Genomic DNA, 27605 nt, shown 5'->3' on the forward strand with positions numbered 1-27605 from the left:
AAATTTCAACACTATATTTATATACTTCTAAAATCTGGATGAAATATAAGTAACACTAAAATTTCTTCCTATTTAGATACCAACAATATCTATGGAAAATATGATTTTCAGTAATAGTTTGTTTCTCTTGGTCTCCTTCAAATAAGCAGAAATGAGTAAAAATGGTTGGCTCAAAATCACTTCATTCAACATACTTTAAAGAAACAGCGCAGTACACATCTTACCTAATAATAGACAAACATGTAAATTGACCGTACCTCCACTGTGCCCACAGCCAATCAGAAGTAAGGATGCAAATTAATCCAACAAAGATGGTGGGTTAATTTACATAAGCAGGCAAGAAGTGGCCGGGTGGGAGAGGACACCTGCTATGGTGGGGAGCTACAGGAGCAGTGCTCCAGCAGGGAGCAGGGACTTACGGCTCCTGGGCAGCTGGGAGTGAAGCTAGGGGAAGGAAGGCCTATTCCTGCATGAATCTTCATGGATGGGTCTCTATCCTACATAATACTATATAACAAAGAGCTAATATGCTAATTAGACTGAACAACAGAACAACTGTCTGGACAACCTCCCAGATGAAGCTGAGGTTTCGAGGGCCAGCTGAGGCAGCTGGGGCTGCAAGGGCTGAGCCCCTTGCACGAATTTCATGCGTCAGGCCTCTGGTAATAAATAAAAACCTTTTATCTAACATCGTAATGTCTATCAAGTGGCCAACAGTACGTTTGGTTAGCTCTGCACTACTTTATCATTAAAAAGAAAGAAAAAAAAAAGAAGAAAAAAAAACACCCACCTTACACACAATCTTAGCTGCCCCGCAAATGTCCTTTTATTGGATTGATAAATTCAGGCTACCTTATTTGCAAAAATAAGCCCACCAATATGGCCTCACATAACTACTATGAAATAGTGTATCCTAATGTTTTCAGGGCACCCTAATTATACAAATTATCAAAGTCTACAAATCAGTTCAAATAGTGTCATTATGATTCCTAAATAAATAAATAATAAATCCTCATGACCTCTAAATTAGCATATAGAACAATGAAAAGTTTTTAGCATTTTCCTGTAATTTTTTAAACCCATAAATTAGTTTAAACTGAAAGTCTGATGCTTAAAGAAACTTCAGTAAATGATTTTGAAATATTTACCCCTTTATTTTATATTGTCCTAATAATTCTTTGAGGTGGTTCTGGCTAGGAACAAAACTTTTCTTTGAAGATGCATTTATTGGGGAAAGTGATTTGTGGGTGACTTAGGGTATTTTACATTTATTAATCAGTCCAAATTTGCCTAATAATTTGCATTAGCAAAGTCACTTTATGGATCCTATTTCTCCGTTTATTTACATACTAGAGGCCGGGTGCATGAAAATTCATGCACTGGAGGGGGTGTTCCTAGCATGGCCTGCCCCCTCTCACAGCCTAGGAACCCTCAGGGGCGGGAGGCAACCCAGCAATCAGGGGAAGGTGATGCTCCATCACACCTCTGCTGTTGCCACTGGTGGCAGCGCAAGCCTCGGCCGGCCCTGGTTACCTGAGCCTGAGGCCAGCCCTGGACAGCTGGGGGACTGAAGGAACTGGGGAACTCCGGAGGCAGGCGCGCAGGGCAGGCCCAGCCTTGCCATGCACCTGCTGCCCCAGCAGGGCTGAGGGGACTGGGCGCTACCATCTTGTGCTTCTGTGGGTGCTGCCATCTTTGAGGGTGTGGTATTCAATTAGCATATTCCCTCTTTATTGGCTGGGAGTGCATCTCTTTATGATGGTGTGAGGGTCAATTAGCATATTACCTCTTTATTAGATTTGTGTATATATATAGCGTTAAGAGAAACATTTTTGCTATTTAAGTATGAAGTGAGGAAGGCAATTGGGCTAGGCCAACCGGGCTGGGCCAACCAGGGGGAGGAACTGCAGGTGGTTGACCAACCAGCCTCCCCCCCTGATCAAACTCCGGATTGAACTCCAGTCCAACTCCTGGTAAAGGAGACAATTTACATATTAGCTTTTTATTGTATAGGATGATTTGGGTTAGCACCAACAAAACTTTCTATCTCACTTTTCTCAGTCCTCTCTTGAGGTGCTTTACTGATAGGAATTATTTGCACAAATTCCCTTGGTACCAAGAGGTACTATGCAAGGCAGCATTATACCAAGTTACTTGCTAGGCTTTCTTCCATAACATGAAGTAATACGGTAAAAGCTTTATTTTATCCAGCATAGCAGGAGAGAATAAATTAATTAAAATTATTTTGTTAATAAGAGTTAATCCTTTTTGACCCAGGTGGTATTCCTCTTCTGACTTTCCCTCCCTTTCTCTATTTTATGACCCTGAAAACAACATATTGTTAATTCCATGTGGTCTGTATTTTGTTGTGTAATTATGTCATTTAGTGTGGTTGGCTAGTTGAGTCAAGACCTGCATTGAGTGTTCAGAATAAAGTGCCAGATAACACAACTTTCCTGTAAGTAGATCACTATTGGATTAAGTCAGTAAAAATATCTCTTGTAATCTAATAGTATGATGCTTCATTCAGCAGAAAATCTGCTCAAAAAAATCTTCATTGTAGTACATTTAGGTTTTTAAAATGAGGTAAAGATTTTTAAAATTAGTTTCTCAGATATACATATCCTCTCTAATAGTTGGGCCAAAAAATATTGATTTGGTTATTTATTAATTTATAGCTGATAATTTTCCATTTTTTCTAAACACTGTAATTTTTGTGTTCTCACTAAAGTGCCTGCCCATTAAAGACTATCACAACACTAGAAAAAGGACTGTCATGCGTACAATATTAATGTGGACAAAGCAATGTTTATTCTTTCTTTCATAAAAGAACACTGCAAGTTCGTTTTATCTTGGATCCATTCTTCCACCTAACGTTCAAGGAGTTCTGGTAGTTCTTCCAGCCTTCCTTCTATTTGGTTCCATTTCTGTATTTCTGATGTTTTATGATAGTTAACTACAAGACCAATCATGACTTATTTTCTAGAATATTTGAATAATGCATAAATGGCATAGTATCCAATTTCTAACATTAAATATGTAATCTGGGCACAGAATTTAAAATGAAATTGCATTAAAACATAGGACAACTTTTATTGTCCATTTTGAAAGTGAGAAACTTAAATATTGAAAATAATCAAACTGGAATTGCAGCATTAATTGCTAATTGGTTTGTATTACTTTATCTATTAGATGTTTTAAACAGCAGTTAATTTTGTTTATTTGTATCTACTCTATGGTGTAAATGTTAAATTGTGATAGCTTTTGCTACGAACTCTGAGCCACTTAATTTTTAGAGCAGAATATATATTACAGGGGGATTTTGTTTGACCTGAATTTAGCAGTAATGTCAGAAAATGTTACACATGTCCTTTTTTAGAAAATATAAGGTTTCTGTCTTATTATCATTGTAATTCAAGTGATTTATAAGCATTCAACTGCAATCTTGAATTATTAAGATGGGATGCATATATAACAGAGTCTCAATTGATATAAAGTAAATGAGCAGTTAGTTACTTGGTGGATTTTTTTTTCTTTCAATAACTGGCTTAACATACACTTCCACAACAAACTTAGCTTCACTTCAGTATTTACTTTATCGTTGTTCATTCAACAATGTGCCAAAAAAGAAATGTTAGGAAATAGCTAAAAATTAAAAGATTTTATTTTCTTTTTTTGCTCAGGAAAATGTTTCTAGAATCTCTGAATGCTGGAATTTATTTTTGTCTTACCTATCCATGCCAGCTTTTAAAAAACAAACAAACAAACAAACAAACACTGAAAATATTTAGGTTTACATGTTAGCTCTCTTTAGAGGGAGTTGCCATACCTCACAATTCTAAGTGCATTCTATAGATCAGTAATATTGTACTGACATAGAATTATAATTTATTATGCAACAACAATTCAAGAAAAGTAACCTACAGTGTCTACTTAACTTTGTATAGACTATTGCTTAAATTACTCTGCTTTTAACATTTGTACTTAGACAAAATGCTTATGTATGTATAGGAATGTTACAGTGCAAGATGCTGCTAGCCCAGATACAAAGTATTAAAATGATTTTGTGAAGATTAGAGGTTGTATTAAAACTATTGTGCCATTATGCCTCAAAACAAAAGGTATCATTATCATATATGTACAAATTGCACTAGATTAATATATTAATATTATATGAATAGAACTGTCTAAATGATAATCAATACATTCCTTAAGTAAAAATTTCCTAGTATCTTTCTTTCAGAAATGAGAAAAGCATATTACAGGCAATTTTTCTCAGGGATGTTGGAGAAATGTGACTTTCCATGTAACTTTCAAAGTCTTTGTCCACTGTCTAATGGTTAAAGCCAAGGAAGTCTTAGACAATATGATTCCCAATTACGTATCTGTGCAGACTCAACCACCTTTCCCGATATTCTGTCTCCTCTTTTACCACATATCCGATAAGTCCTGAACACAAGGAGTTACTCAGCTTGAATCCAATTCAATTTTGCCTCTCCTATTAAAAATATAAAAACCTGAAATTTCTGGAATCATATCTTTCTTTTAGGTCCACAATGCCTACCACAGTATTTAGGAAAGAATATGTGTCCAATGTATGTCTAATAAATAAAATTGAATCCAGCCTCTTTCCCTACACTTCAGGTTGATTAATTTTTAATATCGGTATCAATAAATTAAAACTCACACAAAAGTTCAATATTTAAGAAGGAAAAAAAAAAACTAGATGTGATTAAAAATATACAAAACAGCTATTTAATGGTATGTCATCAAAAATAATGAAACAGACTCCTAATATTCTTATTACCAGCTTCCCTGCTCCAACTTATTTAACATTCTAGAGGCCCCGTGCATGAAACCATAGTCCCTAGGACTTAGCCTCCTGCGACCAGGGCCATCTTCTGCCGGTTCACCAGTCCCCAGGCCATTGGGATGGCCAGCTCATCCCCGGCTGCTCAGGGGCTCAGGCCTGCAGGAAAGTAGGCACCCGCGACTTAACCTCCATCCTCATATGCCGGGCTGGCCACTGATGGAATGTACTGCCCACTCAGGGCACCTCAAGTGGGTACCGCTGCTGCTGGGGCTTGAGGCACTGGCAGAAGCTGCAAGGGCACACCCACAACCTACCCATTCCAGGGCAGCGCGGTCCATCAACAGCCGGCCCAGCAGACTCACATGGAGGTGAAGTCACGGGTGCCTGCCTGAGGCCCCAAGCCACCAGGGATGAGCTGGTGATCCCAATGGCCTGACAGCCAGCCCAGTCCTCCTGCCACCTACCCTGTTCACCATCGCAGACCCATCGGAGCCTGTGGGCCTGGGGCAAGGACCAAGAGGTCAGCCCTTCTCGTGGGGGGAGGTGGGGAGAAGAGGGCGGGGGGGTATTTGGCACGAGGGAAAGGGCGTACTGAGAGGTGCTCAATGCCACATCATGGTGACCAGTCATTTGGTTGTCACAGTCATCACAGACACTGGAGAGAGGGCGTGTGCGCGAGCGCGCGCATGGGGGGGGGGGGGGGGGAGAGAGAGAGAGAGAGAGAGAGAGAGAGAGAGAGAGATCCAGATTAACCTTTCTAACTGTGCAAGACTCCTGCAACCCAAGCAAGCACCCCAACGGGAATCGAACTGTAACCTCCTGTTTCATAGGTCAACACCCAACTACTGAGCACACCAGCCAGGCCTAAACTACCTTTCTAAACTTTTTTCTTCCTCTTCTCTTTACCACACCCCTCTCAACAGCAAACTGAAATTCTATCTATGCCCAATACTTATCTATTGTGTCTTTATAGTTGTTAGTCAGTTACTACACCACCTTTTCTTCTTTCGGTCCTTGAAACCTACATGTCCCAATTCAACTCTCTAAAGTAGGGGTATCGAACTCAATCAGAGAAGGGGGCAAAATCTAAAATCCAGCCTAAATCGTGGGCCGAATGGTTTACTGAACAGTCATAACTGACAATGTCATAAACTGACAGCGGAGTGCAGTGATGACAGCACAGTGCGGGCCACATTGCAAGGCCTGGCGGGCTGGATTTGGCCCGCGGGCCTTGTGTTTGACATATGTGCTTTAAAGCATCATTTTAAATGTCACTTCCTCCAAACACTTACTTAATATCTGGGTACCTTCAGGTTATCTCCACTCTTCCAAATTCCCAGGCACTTTATCAGTACCTCCAGGTTCCTACTAGATACATGATAAAGTGCACTGTTACTCTTGATAGCCATCACTCCTACCAGCATCCAAACAACTTCAAGAATCAATGTTTATCTCAGGAAAGAAGGGGACAGAGATGCTTCCGGATGCTATGTAAAGCAGGTGGAAAGAGGGAAAACCATGGCAAAGACTACTCAAGAATACCCAAGTTCAGTTTAAAAGTGTACTGATTGGTGAATAAATACCGGGAGATTATGAAAGGTCACTTTACTGGTGAATATAAGAAGCATGCAGCCATGCTGAGATTTGAGTCCGCCCTCTTTTGTTCCATAACGCACAAACATCCTATTCAAGGCAAAGGATACAAGCTGGTCAAGAGAAATTTGGTGGTGTAAGAGCTAATAATTGTAGCAAAGACCAACAGGTAGTTGCTATGCTTGATTTAACACTGAAAATACCCAATAAAGATTTATTTAACTACAAGAAAGATCTGGAATGTGTGATATATTTTAAAAAATCATAATAATATATGTGAATATCATATCAGCAACGTTGTATAAGAAAATTTTGAGTAAAACCCATTGTTTTTCACTAGAAGAAAACTTTAATTCTTTAACTTTTTTTATATACATCATATTGTGTTCACCACCCCGAGTCAATTCTTTATCCAACATTTATTCCATTATCCCATACTTTCCCACCCCCACTCCTTCAACAAGATTAGTAAAGTCCTATCATCATCTTCCTCCCACAAAAAAAAGTTCATGTCTAGCTGATCTTTCAAGCATCCCAAGGTAATGGCATCTCTAAAAAGACAAAACTCAAACTTAGTTCATAGCTGAACAACTTAGAGGATAAAACATGAACAGAGCAGCACTACCAGTATCAGAGCATTTATCCCATTGTATTGTGTACTTATCTGTCCTAGTATAAAGTACAATAGCACCTGAAGGCTGAATAAACAAAAAGACACAGTCAGAAAAAAGAAAACCCACTTAAAACCTCACAAGCATCCTGAGAATTGTTGGAAAATAAGGTGCACTAAATTCACATTGTCATTAAATTTCTGGGGAAATAAACTAATTATATATTTCAAACTTCTAGAAAGCAGTGACCATGCTATTCCCAGCCCACTGCACAGTGTCTAATACTCAACAAATGCTTGTTGAATTGAATTCTATACTTCCCTCCTCCTCCAAATATAAAAGCTTTGGTAACACGTCTACCTAATTAGCCTCTTACTAATTAAGTCTTTGCCAGGTCATTTTAGGAACTACTGAATTATATTTTAACGCAGAGAAATTCGGAGATCAAATTTATCTCACATAATACGTTTTTTTTAAAGCTAAGACACAGAATAAAAGATGGGATTTAAGTTTTTACAAATTTTCTAAATGGTATCCTTAATCTAGTTCTATAAGTAAAAAACAACAAAACTCTTTATATCTATCATTTAATACATTAGGCAATTTATTACCCACTGCCCCTAAATATAACAAAGTCAGGATCAGTTTTTACTCTGTTCAAAACAACAGGCACTTGAAGACAATCCCTGAAATGCCAACAATTATAATTATGTCACCTAGCCAACATTTACAAAAAAAACAAACCCAAAACCATGCTTTTTATATCCCACATGCCTTTATCCTAACTTTGGAATTCAGTTCGGTACACCATGTACTTTTTGGCATTTTGCAGAAACTCAATCTTCAAAAAACAGCTTCATACTAAACACACCAACACTTTTTCTTATGACAGTAAGACCATACTTTTGAGAAAAGGATAATGAAGTAAAATATTCTCCAATATCAAATTTCTCCTCAAAAATAACCCAAGAGAAATTCTGTAATTTAATAGAGTACTTATCAGCATTATGCAAAGCACTTAAGACTAGCAGTAAAATATTCTCAATGCTGGTTTTTCCAAAGAAAAGACTACATTTTAGAATTCAATGGTAATTTATATTTTCCTCACTATTTTCATAAATGCTAAAACCCACAAAGGATGGCTTTAAAGACTTTTTCAATTATATAAGTAACACAAAGGAATTTTTCAATGACCTAAACAAATATATACCTTAAGAATTTATATCTTACAAGTTAGAATGAAAGGTATCAATGAACATTTAAGGTATAAAAGCCGATTCTAGCCTGGCCAGTGTGAGTCAGTGGTTTAGCATTAACCTATGAACCACCTCACAGTTCAATTCCAGATCAGGGCACATGCCTGGTTGCAGGCTCCATCCCAGTAGAGGACATGCAGGAGGCAGAAGATCAATGATTCTCTGTCATCATTGATGTTTTTTTCTCTCTCTCCCTGTTCCTTCCTCTCTGAAATCAAGGCCAAATCCATGGATCATTTTAGTCAATCAAAATTGTTGAGAGCACATAAAATAGCAATAATAAAGAGATGGGCATTTTAATTTTATTTTTTCTGTACATAACTGGACTTATTTTTAATTTATACAGTGCTAACTTTATAAGGTACATAAAAAATGAAGCAAAGAGGAAGGTGACTATTCATAAGCATAAAGAATTAAATTATATTATACATTTCTGCCACATTTTTAAAAAGTATAGCAAACTATTAAAGGGGAAAGCAAATGTAAATTTCTATCAGTGTTTCAGTATTATAACAAACTATGAGATAAACTTTAGATCAGAAAACAAAAAAATGAAGAAATAAATTTATTTCAGAAGGAAATAAAGATTTTTATACCTGACTCATTCATATTATGAATCTTTAAGTGGTCTTTGGGACTTCTTTACAAAGGAGCATCTTATATAATAATCCTGTATAATAAAAGGGTAATATGCAAATAGACTGAACGGCAGAACAACCAACCAACCAACCAACCAAAGGGTAAAAGGATAATGATATGCTAAGGCTGTTCAACTGCTCGCTATGATGTGCACTGACCACCAGGGGGCAGAGAGTCAACTGGTCAACCAGTCACTATGACAGGCACTGACCACCAGGGGTAGATGCTCCAACAGGTACCTTAGCTTGCTGCAGGGAGGCCGGCTGATTGGGACTGAGCGGGATGGGCCAGACATGCCCTGGAGCACTCTTGTGGTTCCTTCCCTGGCCTGAATGTGCACCAGTGGGGTCCTTCAGCCTGGTTTGTGCCCTCTTGCAATCTGGGACCCCTCAGGGAATGTGGGAGAGCCGGTTTCAGCCTGATCCCACAGGCCACTCCCCTTGGGAGGGCTCCAGACACAGAGCTCATGATTGGCAAGTGCGGCTGCGACAGCGTAAGCCTCTCCGAATCAGGACTGGTTGGGCCCAATCCCAAGGCGGGCACAGTGGGGCCAGGATGAGCAGGAGCAACAGGTAAAAGCTGCAGGTGGCGTTGAACTTGGGTTTCAGCCCGATCCCTGCAGGCCACCCGAAGGGACCCCACCAATGCAAGAATTCGTGCACCAGGCCTCTAGTATGACTATGAAGTGGGATTCACTTTTTTATGTTCATAATGTGACCTGCCCTAGCCAGTCTGGCTCAGTGGATAGAGCGTCAGCCTACAGACCAAAGGGTCCTGGGTATGATTCTGGTCAGGGGCACGTACGTTGGCTACAGGCTCCTCCCCGGCCAGGGCCCTAGTTAGAGCACATGCAAGAGGCAACCAACCAATGTGTTTCTCTCACATCAATGTTTCTCTCTGTGTTTCCCTCTCTCTTCTACTTTCCCTAAAAGATCAATGGACAAATATCCTTGGGTGACAATTAAAACAAACAAACAAGCATAATGTGACTTGAGTTAAAATCCCTGGATAACCATCAAACATTCATCTTTTGTACACATATAACTTTACATTTTTATGGTTAAAAATTTCCAAGGCAAAATTATTTTTAGAGTCCAATGTTAATACCAAAATTGAACTACAGTTCTTTTTCAAGAAGTGTTCAAACTTTTAATCCTTAAAGATTAAATTCCAGAAAGCTGCTCTAAAATTACCTTCAGCTACCAAATAGCTTTTCATGTGAAATAGCAAAAATATAAATAAAGCTACCTACACAGACTAAAACTACAATATGTAGATTACCTTAGCTGTTAGCACTATTATAAACTGATAAATCTTTTCACAAAATACATATCCAATAATCATGAATAATTTTAATCTCTATAAAATAATAATTTGAATTATTGTTTCAATGACAATATGCTTTTCCCAAACGCTTTTTACTTCCACTCAGAGACCTAAAAAACAAACTATAAACTGATCATTTATATAGCCAACATCCATATTTTCCACTCTCTTTCAGCAGGCTATCTAAATACATAGACTGGTTTTCAAAAGAAGCTATAACCAGTCAAGGCCTTTTTGCTTTGATATACCAAAACTGGCAAAGATTAAATTTTGTAGTCCCTATACTTGAAAATTAATTGATTAAATAAGTTAGGTAAATTTTTAGGCACAGTACTTAACCTTGAGAAAACTAAAAAGCTGGAAAATGCTGTGTGGTTCTGCTCTTTGAAGAAAACATCTCAATGAATATATTATTACTAAAGTCAGTGATTACTTTGAAGTCCCTCTAGTGTTCAACTAGTTAAATTAACAGTTTTAGTATGGTAAAGACTGCCACTTATTTCATGACTACTAAATCTATCCCACCTATTACATAAAAATTAATTTCATAAATACAAAAGTTGCAAAAATGAATCAGCAAATCTTAAATTTCTCTGTAAATCATTTAAGATTCAGAAAGAAAAAATAAATTCAAAACTGCTTTACACTCCAAGACTGATCATCAAGCACCCAGCATGATACCATGATGCCGAGAACATAAGAAGTGAATTATAAATATTTGATGATTGTCTGGTTTCTAGTTTCTAGTTTCAACATATAAGTATTTCAAGCCATCATGAATTCTTAGTTTGTTTTACTATAAAATTAGGTATGATAAGCATAAATAAAACTATTCTGCACATAAACAAATGTGGCAAGAAAAAATAGCCTAATATGGCTCGTGAGATGAATTTGGAATAGTAACCTTTGCTAATCAAATATCCCTGCTAAGTCTAAAATATGTAATAGTAAAAAACACTCTGGTCAATTGATAATTAACATATATCACATACAGAATATAATTTTAAAGTATAAAATCAGAATTCCCTATTTGAAACAATATTGAGACATAATTTTAATTTTTTACTCTAAAAATCCATTCAGGAGCAACGGTATAGATATTATCAATTATCCTTGAACTGTAAAGCGAGGTAATGATCAATTATAAGACAATTTTTTTTTACATCAAATGCCTACATATAATTTAATTAAGGCAATACTGATGTCAGGTGAAAAAAGAAGTCAAATTTTATCTACAGTTAGAAATTATTACCAAAACTATGAATTGTAAAATAAACTGATGACGATTTTAGTATTTTGACGGTGTGGAGTTCATTAAAGGAAAAGTGATTATGAAGTGCATTTATACAGCATTTAAATTTATGACCTTTTCATATTCACTGCATGTTATAAAATTAAAGCTGTAATCTCATACTAGAGATAAAAACAAAAGATGAGCTAATGACTTCTCTATGAGAACACATCGCAGGAAGAGGCACAGTATGAACACTCGTCTTATTTTGTTGACTTACCATATACTTATGGTATCTAGCTCTTCAAAGGTAAAAGATAAAGAATTTTAAGTTTCTTCCTGGCCTCTGTCCCATTTTGGACATATGTGTATGGATAGGAGGGAGTAATCCACAATCCATGACCTATGATTCTGCTGAAAGCCAGCTGAGCTAAGTTCACCAAAGGAAAAAAAGAATGATAGATGGCTCCTGGTGACAAAGGTGTGATTCACTAATGATGGGAGGGCTGTGTTACCAAATGGAAATTACACCCTACTACAGGAAATTTGTGGGTATATGTGCAAGCGTGTTTGCAAGCATCTTTGGAGGGAACAGGTCAAATAGCTAAATCTTCCCATTTTTTAAAGACTCGGTTCAAGAATTGCTGTTTCCTCAAAGCTCTGCCTCCTTCTATAGAACTTCAATCATTTTGTGTGGCTCTCTTAAGACAACTGTAATAATGCTCTATGTACATATGCTATCTCCCCAATGAGACTGTCAGCTTCTGAAAAACCGAGTATGTTTTTGATTCATTTCCCTATTCTGCATAGCACCTAACAAAATGTAGACTCAATAAATATCTGAATAGTGTTAATTATAAATATAAAAGATCAAAAAACAGTGGTAACACTTTGTAAAGCTCAAAAAAAGTCTTAAAATATCCTTCTTAACCTTGTTTTATCATTGTTACACAATACTATAAATTTAAATGTGTGGACAACTCAGCTGAATCAATGCTGATGCCAGGACATCACATGAAATGTTTCTGTTTCCCCCTTTGTATCTTCTATCTCATTGCCCCAACCATACTGGGATGCAAATTGATATCTGTGCATATCTGGACTAATCACTGATAATGGTATATTTCAGTCATTTAACCTTTTTTTGTAAAATGGTATGTGCATAAGGAGGGTGGGTTAGAGATGTACATTTAAATCTGTTTGTGGGCTCAAACTGAGTTCCGGTTAATGAAGCTTTTACTGGAGTCATGGGAATAATTGCCCCAGCCACATTTGCTACTCAAGTCAGGAGCCCCTCTTTCCTTGCTGCACTCTTCGTGAAACCAATAAATGGCCTGATAAATTTTTCCTTAATAGAGTCATTGTCAACAAATATGGTTTTTCTCCCTAAGCAATCAGAGTTGTGTGTAATTTGTCCAAAGGTACCAAGGCAGACTCCTTTCCATTATTAATATCTGCTAGACTACTTTTTTTTTTTAATATATTTTATTGATTTTGTACAGAGAGGAAGGGAGAGAGATAGAGAGTTAGAAACATCAATGAGAGAGTCATTGATCAGCTGCCTCTTGCACACCCCCTACTGGGGATATGCCCGCAACCAATGTACATGCCCTTGACCGGAATCGAACCCGGGACCCTTGAGTCCCCAAGCCGACGCTCTATCCATTGAGCCAAACCGGTCCCGGCTAGACTACTTTTTTTAAAAATTTAAAATATACTGCCTAAAACTGAACTAAGAGTATCTAAATTTTTCTTTTAGACTAAATATATTTCATATGAATAACAAGTCCTCTAAAAACATCAAACATCACCCTGGCTGGTTTTTCTTAGTGGTTAGAGCAACAGTCTTGCAGACTGAAGAGTCTTGAATTCGATTCTGGTCAGGGGCACATGTCCAAGTTGCAGGTTGGAGCCCCAGTAGGGAACATGCAGGGGGCAGCCAATCAATCATTCTCTCTCATCATTGATGTTTCTATCTCTCTTTCCATCTCCCTTCCTCTCTGAAATCAATAAAAATATATTTTAAAAAAAGAAAGACTAACAAAAAAGTCTTGCCTCCCCCAACCAAGGCTAGCAAAGTCATAAATAAAAGTAATTTGTAAAATAGAAGATATTTTACTTATGACATTACATGAAACAGGAGGAAGAAATTATAACAGATTTGTGATCACTCTAACCTTCATTTTACCAATGTACACAAAAATCTTTCCAACACAAAAACATATCATCTTTACCCAATTTTTATCTTATTATTTTTTAAAATCAAACTAATTCTGCTGCATGATTAACTACAAACTGCAGGGTATTATTCTACCACAACAAGCTGGCAACCAGCTCATATTCAGTTGCACTATCACAGCACATACAAAAAGAAGTAATTGTGATCATGTGGATATTGTGAAAACCCTTTAGTTCAATCCTAGATGGGCCTCAAGAGGATAATGCTTATTCTGTTGAATTCACTGACAAATCACAATCTGAAAGAGCCAGGAATCAAAACAAGACCCAATTACAGAAAGAATCTATTTTATCAATGTCAGGCTTATAAGAAATAGGTATGTGGCCCAGTACTTGTGGAAAATTGTTCAAAAATATTTACATAGATAGAGCTTTAAAGAAAATTATCGAACACTTACTTGCCATAATGATATTCAATGAAAATCTCTTCAGGTAACATCAGGACAGAAGCTCAGTAATGAAATACTTAAAAGTAACAGAATCCTATTTTCATAATTCTCTAGTGATTAAAACAAATTTCTAAATTGTTGGGATCTTTTGGGAGAGGGGGGAAGAAGCATACTTAGGTGTTTCTAGCATTAAAATATTTTTTAAAAAGAATTTAAGCCTGGCTGGTATGGCTCTGTTATTGGGCATGCACCCAGAAATCAAGAGGTCAAGGTTAAATTCCTGGTCAGTGCACTAAGTTTACATGGTCTTTTCCTAAGCTTCCGTTTCCCCTTGGCTATGCTAATGACAACAGTATAAATGGGAGAGGACACTCACTGAGTCCTTTCAATGACAGCCCACAAAGAACATTCCAACCTTCTTCCTTTCTTAAAAATCCAAGTTTTATTTTAGGGACTTTTTATTTCACCTCCTATATAATAATAATAATAATAATAATAATAATAATAATAAAAAAAAACTCTAAACAATAAGACTGATCTGATACCATCTGAATATGTCAGCAATAAACTTGCTTGTAAATTTTGAAGCAAAAGGTGTTTTCCTCGGTATATGCAAATTTATATCGCTACCACATTCACTTTTAATGTTCAAACATATATTTTCTAGGATTAATTAGGCCCTTAAATTTTACGAATACCTAAAGGTTTTCTCCAATTTACCATATTCAGATTCTTACATCAACCTCCTTGAATGAGATAAAACAAAGAAATTGTTTTACTGGGCAAATAAATCTATATACTACTTTCATGTACAGAAATTTCTTCTGAATCTTAAAGATATCTATTAAAGAACAAGATTTGAAAATAAAATATACACAAACAAAGGAAAAAAGAATCAAACAGGCTATCCCTAAAATTGCTAGGCTAAATACTTAGATTTCAGTTACAATGTTTATCACTAACATTTTATTTAAATATCAAGGGGGTAAAAACAAATAGCTGATTACCTAAATTTAGTTTAATTTTCAACACTATTTATTCCATTGCTGGGGGTTTTACTCGGGTTTACTTTATACATGTAGATGACTTTATATCAATGCAAAAATATTAAACCATAATACCTATGCGTACCAAAACATAAATGCCTCCCATCAATCAGCTGATTAGATTTAACACTTCCCTAAAGCAACAACCTTTAAATTATAATTTTTTACCAACTGTTTAATTTTCATTTTATTAGACCATAAGCCCTTTACATGCTATTTCACCACAATCTCAATATAAATGTCTCATTTTTCATAGAAAAAAACTAATTACATGGTTCAGTAAGTTGCCTGTGGTAACACATCGATTTTATTTACATTCAAAAGTTAGACTTTAGCTTGTTCTCTTGATTTTAAGCACATTTAGCTTAATTATTCCATCTAATCCATTAGATCTTTTTTCTAGGTGTTATTTTTTATTGAATGTATTGGGATAATATTGGTTAATAAGTAATCCATTAGATCTTTTTTTTATTCTTCCTATGAAAAAATTCTGAAATCACTATGATCTTAGCATAATTTTACAATATAAATTTACTGTTTACCAAAGTCTTAGTATTTATTTCATTTCTCTTTTAAAGGTATAATTTGCAATTTTCTACTAAATCTAATATTTCAGTACAATGCACTACAATCATTTGGGTAATCATCATACTAATTGTATAACTTTAGCAAAATAATTTTTTCTAACTAAACACAGAAAATAGAACATAAAAGTTACTTTAAAAATCAGAAATTTTATATCAAGACTTGAATAATTTAGATCCCAGTAAAAAGAAGGAACACTTACTTTATAAACTATTTAGACCTAGCTACCATTTACCACTGGGCATTTTGCCCCTACACTGACAGAAAAGCTGTTTCCTAAGATTTCTAATAATAATATTGGACAATCATTCTTTAGAAGTGGATAGATATCTTCCCATTATAATTTTCAATTGTTTTAATCAAAATGAAAAGGGAACCCTGGCTGGGTAGCTTAGTTGGTTGGAGCATATCCCTATACGCCAAGGTTTCGGGTTTGATTTCTGGTCAGGGTACATATAAGCATCAACCAAGGAATGCATAAATAAATAGAACAACCAATCAATGTTTCTCTTTCTCTCTCTCTCTTTTCCACCCCCCTCAAATAAGTAATTTCTTTTAAAATGAAAAGGGATAGCACATAATTTTAAAATAAAATTGCACATTTATAGCTAATTTTCTTTATAGAACATACTCAAAATAAAATGGATTTTTTTTTTTTACCTCCTTGGGAATTAAAAACAAATAATGCCAATTTTAAGTAGGTTTCAATCTTCTCACATTATCAGATCATTTAAAATGTTAAGTATTTTTATAAGTCAACCTCTAGGAGTTATATTGTACTAGAACTATATAAGACAGGTTTCATTCATACAACAAACACTACTAAGTACATACTAGACTCTATACGATACTTTCCTAAGCTGGGGACTCTTAATGATTTGGGTCAAGCCACTGGCAGTCCCTAGGAGTCTGTACTTGCTCTTTGTAATATTTTGGGGTTTCAAGATTGCATATCTTTCCTACCACTGACTAATAGGCAATGAAATGGCCAAAAGATTGTGTTTATAATAAAATGACTATGTTTGGTTGATGAGAAGTCAATTTAGCATACTATATTCATCTCTAAAATTCAAATTAAAAATGTGGAGAAGAATTTAGTCAAGAAAGAAGTAAAATAAAATTGCAAAGATTATTCAGTACATAATCACTGGTATTTTTAAATTTAAATAAATCTGCATCCTAAACTAAACAGAATATTTAACTTCATAGTTCAACTTAGAATAAAATAATTTATTACAATACTAAGGTCTTCCTGCTCATACTCATCTAGTGTATGATCCACCTAATACTTTATTTTTCTGATCAGAGACCTACAATTCCTCAAAATTTATCAAATCAAGTCCAAATTCCTGACCCTTGCTTCAGTGTACTCCACACTGCGCCCCCCACGCCTTCCCAGGCTTTCAGTCTCCCTGATTATTTCAGTCATACCCCCAGCTCTGGGCAGCCTGCTCTCCCCACAATCTGTTCACTGCCCACAGGCTCTTTGTAAGGCAACTTCCCCTGACTAGGAGTTCTACCCCAACCTAGACAACCTCTACCTAACCTGCAAGCCTCACCAACTCTGGGCTTCCCAATCATCTCCCTACCCTTTGTTCCCCAAGGTTGAATCTCATGATTATGCAGAATCCATGCTTAATGATTTATAGCTTACTCCACTGCATAGCTTACTCCACTGCATCACAATTAAGGATTCATTCATATACAAGTAAGACTGTGAGCTCCTTAAAGATAAGAACTCACTTTACATACCCAGAACTTATCACAGCTTTTGCCTAATAGAGGTTAAATAGGCAACCCAGAAACCAAAAAGGTTATCAATTTTGGCACTAAGACTCACGGTGTTGTTGTTGTAAGTTTATGGAACACTTGTGCATTATAATAGATCTGGAATTGAGTGTCTGCCCATTTGGCAAGTAGTCAATCTACTATATTTCTCTTTGCTGTACGAGTTACAGTGTTCTCTGCATACAGATATTTGTGTGCTTGTCTTATACCATTTTTATATTATTAGCTTATCAAGAGAAGAGATTATATCAAACCAATTGGGAGCCACTGATAAAATACTCATGGATGACACAAGGAAAAACATGTTCAGCCAATTCCCTGCTTCAGTATCACTATGTGGAGAAGGCAGAAAAGGTACAAATCTACCTTACAGGTAACCAAGAAAATCAAATCTTAAGTTCTGACCTCTTTGTAACACAACTTAAGATTTATTAGAAAATTTTATTTACAGTTTAAATCCAGACAAATTGCATATGAGCGGGGGTTATCTTTAATGCCTTAGGCACTTTACTATTTCCAGTTATTCCACTCAAACAGTAAAATTCAAAACTCAAAAATGATTACTTCAACCTAAAAGTATACTTTAAAAATCAATATTTGACGAACATTGAATGTTATACAGAACAAAACAATTGTATAAAAAAAACAAAATGCTTTAATTTTGATGTATGAGTCAACTGTCCTTGTAGTACCAGCAGTAATGTTACAATTCCTGATTATTCTCTGTGCTATTTTAAGTACTTTAACTTTTTTATCCTTATAACCCAACTTACAATGAGGAAGCTACCACATTAAGATAAATAATTTGGCCAAGAATACACAGCTAGTAACAATTCAAATCCAAGCCCATTCTATGTACCACTCGGCTATCCTATATAATAAAAGCCTAATATGCTAAGTGTCCACTGTTGGACCAGTCACTATGACGTGCTCCGACCAGTAGGTTAGCTTGCTGCTGGGGTAAAGCTGATAGGGATTGGGCAAGATGGGCCAGACATACCCTGGAGCCCTCTGCAGTCCCTCCTCTGCCCCAATCGTGCACTAGTGGGGTCCCTCGGGCTGGCCTGTGCCTTCCTGCAATCCAGGACCCCTTCGGGGGATGTTTGCAGACTAGGCCGAGGGACCCCACCAGTGCACAAATCCATTCACCAGGCCTCTAGTACAATATAAATAGCAATAAGTAATAGGGACAGGCTATAGATGTGTTTGTCTTCTCTCAGACTATTTTATACAGATATTTCAAGCATTTAAACAAAAATTCTAATATTATAAAACTAACTCATTTGTGTATCCATAGGATTATTCTCTATAGGACTTCTTTATATATTTACATTTAAGATGACTGTTTTGGTATTATATTTTACCGTCAGGTTTCTTAGTGATATCCTACATGGGTATACCATAAAGACAAAATGAAATACCTAATAACACAGTCAAAACACACTTTAAGAAACAGTAAGTAAGAAGGCCCTATAAAAAGAAAATGTTGCAAATATAATAGTACTATCATGTTTAATGTTAACAGGGTTCTGCCAAAAGTTATTTTACACAAAATGAAATGATTCATACATATTAGTAGAGAATGAAATAGATGCAAAAAAAACTCAATTTTATGAATAGCAATTAAAATGTTCCCTTCGTATCCTTCATTATTTTTCATGATTGCTCTACTTGTCATATTCTTCCTCACTTAAAACAAGGTTGTCTTTATGCCATTAATTTTTCTTAATTAAGTTTCAAATATTCTCTAATATTATGTTGAACCATTTTAAATTACCCTTTTTAACCACTTTATCTACAAAATTAGACGCTTCATATGCTTTAATCAAATAACTTTCACAAATTCAACATTAAAAAGAGTAGATGTACTTAACGAAGTTATGACTATTCCATCACTGTAATACTTTCCTGGTGGCTCAGAAAGGAATAAACACTTCACACAGTTTTTGGACTCAATAGGAAAGAAGATAAAAATAAATTATTCTCATGAGAAAACATTCACAATATACTGTTAAGGAAAAGAACTGAATTACAAAACAGTATGATACCAATTTCATTTATACATAAAAACACCAAATATTAAAACTGGTCTAGACTTTAGGTTTTGTTTCTTTGTTCTCTTCATTTGTAGTTCTGTTTCCCTAATTCCCTAATTAAAATGTATTATTTATGTAGTTTATTAAAAAAAAAAAACAATTTAAAGTTAATCTTTGCTTAATTCTTAACCACAAAGATACTTAATACATTAATGAATCTACATATGTAATCTAAGGCAACTATAAAAAATTTAAATAACCTACATCACTTTGTTAACTCAGTAACATACAAAGTCCATGAGAAATAACACAATAAGTTATTTCTAAGAATGGTGATCATGTGCTTTGTTGGTATGAAATGAATAAATAACTTTATACATCAACTAAATATGTCTAATAGACAGTTGGGTTTTGTTTCATCATCATTATAAGATGATAATTTACGCTGCTTAACAAATAGAGACCAGACCGAAAAGTTAAAACATAAAGGATCAGTGTGGAGTGGAGAAATTGAAGGAGATTAAGTCAGAAGAGAATCATAAAAAATAAAGGTGAGAAAAACTAAAACAAAAATGTTTTGTGGCTCTACTACATATATAAAAAATATTGAAGCAACAAAAATATATGTTTTGATATTTAAATGAATAGATATAAGTTTTAGAAGTATTTTCTAGGAGGTTTCTTATTTTTAAAATTCTGATCAATGAAATCCAGGTGTTAAAAAAGTAATTTTATCTGAGTTCACTGCTAACTACATGAAATAGTTCTGAGCTATAAATTAGTTCTGAGATTTTGCTGATTAAGCATCTAAGTTAGCAATCTTAATTAGAAAGAGTTCTTATATTTATATGCAAGTACTCTAAAAAAAAAAAAAAATGGGGAGAAAGGGTTTGAGTTGTATAGACAAATGGACCATAAGGTAAACAGCTCAATTAGTCCTCTGTGGTTTACTGCCCTCTGGCTGTTGTGGCAGGAGATATCACAGATAAGAGTGACTTCATTAAAAAGCTAGGAAGGTATCAAGCAAAAGTTACCAGGAAATCATTCAGGCAACTTGAGAAACTTTAGGATAAACTCTCAATATACATTAAAGTTAGTTTTACTCCTTTCTTTTAAAAAAATAAACATGTCAACTAACAAAACATTTCAAACACTATCTAAAATGTTTCAACCACAAATTACTAAAATATAGAGTAGTTTGGACAGAAAAGGTGGCCCTAAGAGAGTGAGGCAAAAAGAGTTAATGCTCTACCCTAACTAAAGATCAGAATCAGTTTTGATTTAGAAAAATTCCTTAGTGCACTAGATAGAAACATTTGGGTAAAGAGGCAAAAACTTTTATCAGAAAATCAAAAATATTGATAAAATTTCCTCTAATTATAAGTCTGTGGTAGATACAAAATGCAGAGCTTAGAATAATGAAACTCTTACAATAATTCAGTTTCTAGGTATCAGATGTAATCTGAAATTAAAAATCAGGAAACATTGAGACAAATATTTCCTGGAATCACCTAATTACATAAAATGCATGAGTAAAACAAAAGAAAAGTTGCTGCACCAAAAGCAGACCAGATCATTTATATTAATATTTCTTCAAAAAACTAGCCAATGTCTTCTCATAATTTTGTCCAATAAAGCTTGCACTAAGATTCCATTATCATTTTATAATTTTCCACCAGAGTTCTGCTGGCAATAATCACACAGCTACAGTCCAAGAAAAACAACTGTTCATTTCAGACTTGCCAATTATAATTCACTGTCTTTGTACAACAGTTGATTTTGCCCACCTGGGCAGGATCAGAGATTGATCATCGACCTGTGAACCAGAAGGTCATGGTTTGATTCCTGGTTGTGGGCACAGTCCTTGTGGGGGCAAGTAGGAGGCAGATGATCTGTGATTCTTATCACTGATGTTTCTATTTCTCTCTCCCCCTCCTTTCCTCTCTGAAATCAATAAAAATATTTTTTACACAGTGAATTTCCAACTCAACACATCCAGAAGACACAAAGCTCTTCTTTAATAATAGTGGCTCACAAGCTTCTGATTCCCAGTAAAGCTGGGGAAGGACAATAGAATTTGAAAAATAGACAAAAAGGGAGTGAGGAGGAGGCCGGTGAGAGTGAGGATTTCCCTCTGAGAGACACACCCATTAAACATGAAGATTTTTCTTCTCAGCAAGTATTAATAACCTCTTTGGAATTTATCACTGTTCAAAAGAGACACGATGCATTTAATTTTTAAGAAAAAACAAAAAGCCTTACCTTGCAGTTCATGATGTATTACGCCCACTAAGTTGGGTTCATCTCCCCACCAGAATATCCATAATTCTTTGCAATCTGGTTTGACATCACGACGCCATACGCATAGCAAGTTGGCTTGCAGACAGCGGATGAAACTTAACAGGATTGGATCATCTTGGGCTGGGGCTGAAATTATGGGTCCACAGTCCCCGTGCCCTCCAAAATTGTACCTACGCCATTTGATTCCCGTGAGTTCAGCCTGCAAAAAGACAAGACAATTAATTACAACAAATTAGATTTTTTTTTTTTTAGTTGCAAAACACTGAAAACAGGCATCTATACAGATAAGCAAATTTGGTAAATATACAGCACTTAATCATAATATATTTCCCACTGAAAATGTATGTCAAACCTTTTATTTATTTATTTTTTTAATATATTTTATTAATTTTTTTCAGAGAGGAAGGGAAAGAGATAGAGCGCTAGAAACGACTATGAGAGAGAAACATCGACCAGCCGCCTCCTGCACAACCCCTACCGGGGATGTGCCCATAGCCAACGAACATGCCCTTGACCGGAATCAAACCCGGGACCTTTCAGTCCGCAGACCGACGCTCTACCACTGAGCCAAACCGGTTTCGGCTGTATGTCAAACCTTTTAAAAGGGAAAACTATTCATTTATTCCTATCAAGATTTATACCTAGTTCTTTATATTAAAAGCAAACTATAATCAAAAGATAATCATTATTTTCTGTTAAGTCATTTTTATCTAAATATGTACTATAAAGTCTCTCTATATAAAACTACTTTCTGCATTATTCTTCCTTAGTTGATTCATTAATTGCATTTCTAAATCAGGTAAGAAATTGAAAAATAAGTGCAAAATTTAAGTAATTTCTTTCCAAGAATTTCCTCAATTTCTTCTCATCCAGAAATTACATTTCAAAGTCCTTTCAATCAAGAAAACAGTTTGAATCAGTACCACAGTGTTTCATTATGAAAAATAAGCTAATACAACCAATGAAAAGTTATCAACAATTTATTCATGTTATTTAACATATAGCACACAGGAAAGTGTGTTTCTACAACAATTACCTAATGTAGTTTGACCTTTTCTGTGTTTTAAAACATAAGAACTTACAAAAACAGCTGACAGCAGAATCTGTATCTTTGTTCCATTATATAAATTTGTATTTTTTAAAATATATTTTATTGATTTTTTACAGAGAGGAAGGAAGAGGGATAGAGAGTTAGAAACATCGATGAAAGAGAACCCGATCAGCTGCCTCCTGCACACCCCCTACTGGGAATGTGCCTGCAACCAAGGTACATGCCCCTGACCGGAATCCAACCTGGGACCCTTCAGTCCACAGGCTGACGCTCTATCCACTGAGCCAAACTGTTCAGGGCTAGATTTGTACTTTTAAAAATTTGTTAAAGTTTAGCTTTAAGGAACTAAACTTCAAAGATGTTTCAAAACAAACTAAAATTTAATTCCTTACTTATATAGTTACAAACTATAACTATGTATGCAAAACTGACAGTAAAATTAATTCATCATTCTATACCGAGCAGTTCATGTGCCCCTTCCTTCTCCCCAAGCACCACCACCACCAAGCCAATAACTTTTGTCAACAAGTTGTTATTCAAAGGACAAGTACCTCAGGGCAGAATAATAACTATTTCTTCTATTAACATAACCGAAACAAATTTAGTACTGAAACAATCAATCACTATAATGAATATATTTAAGAAAAAAATTCAATTTTCTTTGATACAAAAAACCTCCACTTCAAAAACAAGCATGGTTCCAAAAATAATAATTCCAAACTAAAACTGAAGCTCAGAAACCTATCCTTTTACACTATGAGACATGCAAATCTAATCTTTAGTGAATATTTTCAGTAAAAGCTGGTATTGGCATCAGTTAGGCATTCGTTTATGCCACCTGGTTTCCTTTGACTATAAAAGTACTACATTGCCAATGCAGAAAGTTCACTAAAGAAATAAATAATATAAATAGCCTGGCCAGCATGCTCAGCAGCTGAATATCTACCTATGAACCAAAAGGTTACTGGTTCGATTCCTGTTCAGAGCACATGCCTTGGTCGCGGCCTGGAACCCCAGTGTGGGGCGTGCAGGAGTCAGCCAATCAATGATTGTCTCTCATCACTGATGCTTCTATCTCTTTCTCCCTCTCCCTTAATCTCTGAAATCAATAAAATATATTAAAAATAAAAAATAATAATAGAAACAAAAGGGAAACTAATTGTACCGGAAACAAATGTTTTCCATAATCACATTAAAAATAATTATAAGCATCCTATTCTATGTTCTACCTGGTTTGGGGTTTTTGTTTTTTTTTAAATATATACATTTTTTAATTTGGACCATACTGCATGGTTTTATATCATGCTTTTCCATTTGTTATAAATATTTTTATATATTATGAATTATTCTTCAAAAAACAATTTTAATGTTTGCATAATATTCTAGTCACTTTTGGAGGGAAAAACAAATTATTCCATAACAACTGGTCAATCTTTCATTTTTTCCGCTATTATAATTATTACTAGAAGCCCGGCGCATGACTGGTCACGGTGATGTGCACTCGGGACGGTCCCTCAGCCCGGCCTGTGCCCTCTCACCGCCCCAGAGCCCTCAGGGGATGTCCAACTGCTGCGGAGGCGGGAAAGGCTCCTGCCACCCCCTCTGTGCTCGCCACTCATGAGCCTGTCTTCTGACTGAGTGGTGCTCCCCCCGTGGGAGCACTCTGACCACCAGGGGGCAGCTCCTGCATTGAGGGTCTGTTTCCTAGTGGTCAGTGCACATCATCATAACCAGTCATTTTGTTGTTCAGTCATTTTGCATATTAGCCTTTTATTATGGTAGAATAACTGGTGAACATCTTTGAACACTTATATTTTCTTGATTATTTCCTTAGGAGAGATGGCTAGATTTACCAGTCAAAGGCTACAAATATTTTAAGGCTCTTAGATGAGTGCTACCATATTGCTTTTCAATTAATAGTCCCCACCAGCCGGGACCGGTTTGGCTCAATGGATAGAGCGTCGGCTTGGGGACTGAAGGGTCCCGGGTTCGATTCCAGTCAAGGGCATGTGCCTTAGTTGCAGGCATATCCCCAGAAGGGGGTGTGCAAGAGGCAGCTGATCGATGGCTCTCTCTCTCATCGATGTTTCTGACTCTCTGTCTCTCTCCCTTCCTCTCTGTATAAAATCAATAAAAAATATATTTTAAAAAAAATAGTCCCACCAATATAAATAACCTGTCCCAAAATTGCATATATTTTAAAATAACTGTCCATTTAATAGAATGATATATTCTTGTATTAATTTGTAGTCCTAGTTCTACTTATGAGAAATCATTATAATTTATTTGATCAAAAGTATAACTCTGGACCAGCACTCCATGGTTTGAATCCCAGCTCTGTACTGATGAGTTGTCTATAAGTAGCAAGGGCCTAGCAAGTTACGTAACCTTTGTTGCCTCACTAGAAAAATGAAGGTAATAGTAATTACCGCTTATTAAATGAGTTGGTAAGCATATAAAACACTTGGGAACAGTACCTGGCATATGGCAAAAAAATATAAATGATACTATTATCATTACTAATAGTAACAGGACTATTTCTCCTTGAGTCAACTATTCATATCCTTTGTGTGTTTTCTGTCATTTAAGATCCTTTGTTTCTTCAAGCAAAAGCTGTGTATGTGTGTGTATGTTTATATCAGAAAGCCTAATATCAATTTTAAAGGGGGAAAAAAACAAAACTAAAGAAAAAGATTAAAAAGGGGCAGCTGAAACCAGAAAAGTTAATTAAAAGGCTAATTTTTCTTATTACCTATTAGTGTTCTGTGCCTAAGGATGGGGGAAGTGAAGGAAGAGGAAAGAAGAGGAAGAATAAAAGGATACCAACAAATAAAAATACTAATACTTACATTAACCGTATCCAAAAGGTTAGAAAATTAAGATACAGCAGAGCCCTCCCTGCCCAGGTGGCTAAGTTGGTTAAGAGCCAAAGGGCTGCAGATTCCATTTCCAGTCTGGGCACATACCTAAGGTGCAGTTTGGATTTCCAGTGGGCTACATACAGGAGACAACAGATAGATGTTTCTCTTTCTCACATCAGTTATATTCTCATTCTCTCTCTCCCTCTCTCTCTCTCTCTCTCTCTCTCTCTCTCTCTCTCTCTCTCTCTCTCTCTTTTGTCTCTCTCCCTGATCCCCTGCCATTCCCTTCCTCTAAAATCAATAAACCTATCCACTGGTGAGATTTAAAAATTTTATCAGAAATTTAAATATCAGGTGAGTCAGTCCCCAAGAAAATCTATGAACAGCAATTTACTCACTAGAATAATTTGACCTTGATTCGGGAGAATGGTTTCCTAATCCTAGCACTTCCACTAACTTCCGATCAGTGCTTCTGTGGTCTCAGTGGTAAAGGAAAGCTGCCGCCACCTGCTCTATACTCTTTGTAGAGTTGTACTAGCAACTGATATAACACAAATGCAAGTGACATAACATCAAGGCTACAAACTTAACTACTTCATAACTAATTCAGACAAAATAACTAAAAAATGCCTGATTATTTTTAAACAATTAGTTCCTTTAACTTAAAGCTAAAATTAAATATGATTATTCTAGTTCATTGGAAAACATAACAATGAACTGCCATTCAAGCCTAACAGAGATAACTAGGTATAAAATGAATGTCCAAAGACTTACCTTTTAACTTTGAATTAATGTTGATAAAAGGAGACACAATTTAGTGCTACTGAAATTTATCCAAAAAAAAAAAAAAAGTTCCTATGATGGATACTTACATTCAATTTAACTAAAGTATGTTCTCATCCTACCTAATAAAAGAGTAACATGCAAATTAACCAACACTCCACTACTCCCACAAGCCACACCCACCAGCCAATCAGAGCGAGTATGCAAATAAACCCAACCAAGATGGCTACCAAAGGGAGGCTTGGGTTTCCCTGGCAACAGAGGAAGCCACACTTTCCACACACTCTTGGTGGGCCCAGGCCTCTACTCAAGAACACAAAGTTTCAATTATAGAAGGTAAACAAATCCAAACAGAAATGGCAGCAACCACAGACAGAGCAGGAGGCTTGGCTCCGCTCCAGGCTACAAAGTTTCAACTATAGAAGGTAAATAAATTCCAGATACCAGGGCCTCCACTTGGGTCACCAGCGGGCATGGCTGGCCTGCAAACCACCACAGGCCCCTCACCCAGGCCGCTCCATGCCCCAAAGGAACCCCACTCTGACCCAAGACACCATTCAGGGCAAACCAGCTGGTCCCCACCCATGCACTAGGCCTCTATCCTATCTAATAAAAGAGTAACATGCAGATTGACCATCACTTCAACAAACACACAAGATCAAGATAGCTGCCCCTATGTGGTCAAAGATCCTGCCCCCATGTGGACACAAGATGGCCACCACAAGATGGCCAGCAGGGGAGGGCAGTTGGGAGGCACCAGGCCTGCAAGGGAGGGCAGTTGGAGGTGATCAACCCTGCAGGGGAGGGCAGTTAGGGGTGACCAGGCCAGCAGAGGAGGGAAGTCGGGAGCAAACAGGCTAGCAGGGGAGCAGTTAGACATCAATCAAGCTGGCATGGGAGTGGTTAAGAGGCAGGCAGAAGCGGTTAGGGGCAATCAGGAAGGCAGGCAGGCGAGCAGTTGGGAGCCAGCAGTCCTGGATTGTGAGAGGGATGTCCGACTGCCCGTTTAGTCCCAGACTGGAGAGGGTGTAATCTGGGCTGAGGGACACACACACACA

General features: G+C 36.3%; 1 protein-coding gene across 2 annotated transcripts in view; it reads right to left on the reverse strand.

The window, feature by feature from the left end:
• The window catches only part of MED13L (mediator complex subunit 13L), a 246117-nt gene that overhangs the window by 188746 nt on the left and 29766 nt on the right, over nt 1-27605 (reverse strand). For both annotated transcript variants that reach the window (XM_084868238.1, XM_084868237.1), the window contains exon 2: nt 21814-22051. In XM_084868238.1, the coding sequence (XP_084724364.1) occupies nt 21814-22051 (238 nt within the window). The remainder of the gene's footprint in view (nt 1-21813; nt 22052-27605) is intronic.

This window comes from Pipistrellus hanaki (genome assembly GCF_964339955.1).
Source record: "Pipistrellus hanaki genome assembly, chromosome: 19".
In the NCBI taxonomy this organism is placed as follows: Eukaryota; Metazoa; Chordata; class Mammalia; order Chiroptera; family Vespertilionidae; genus Pipistrellus; species Pipistrellus hanaki.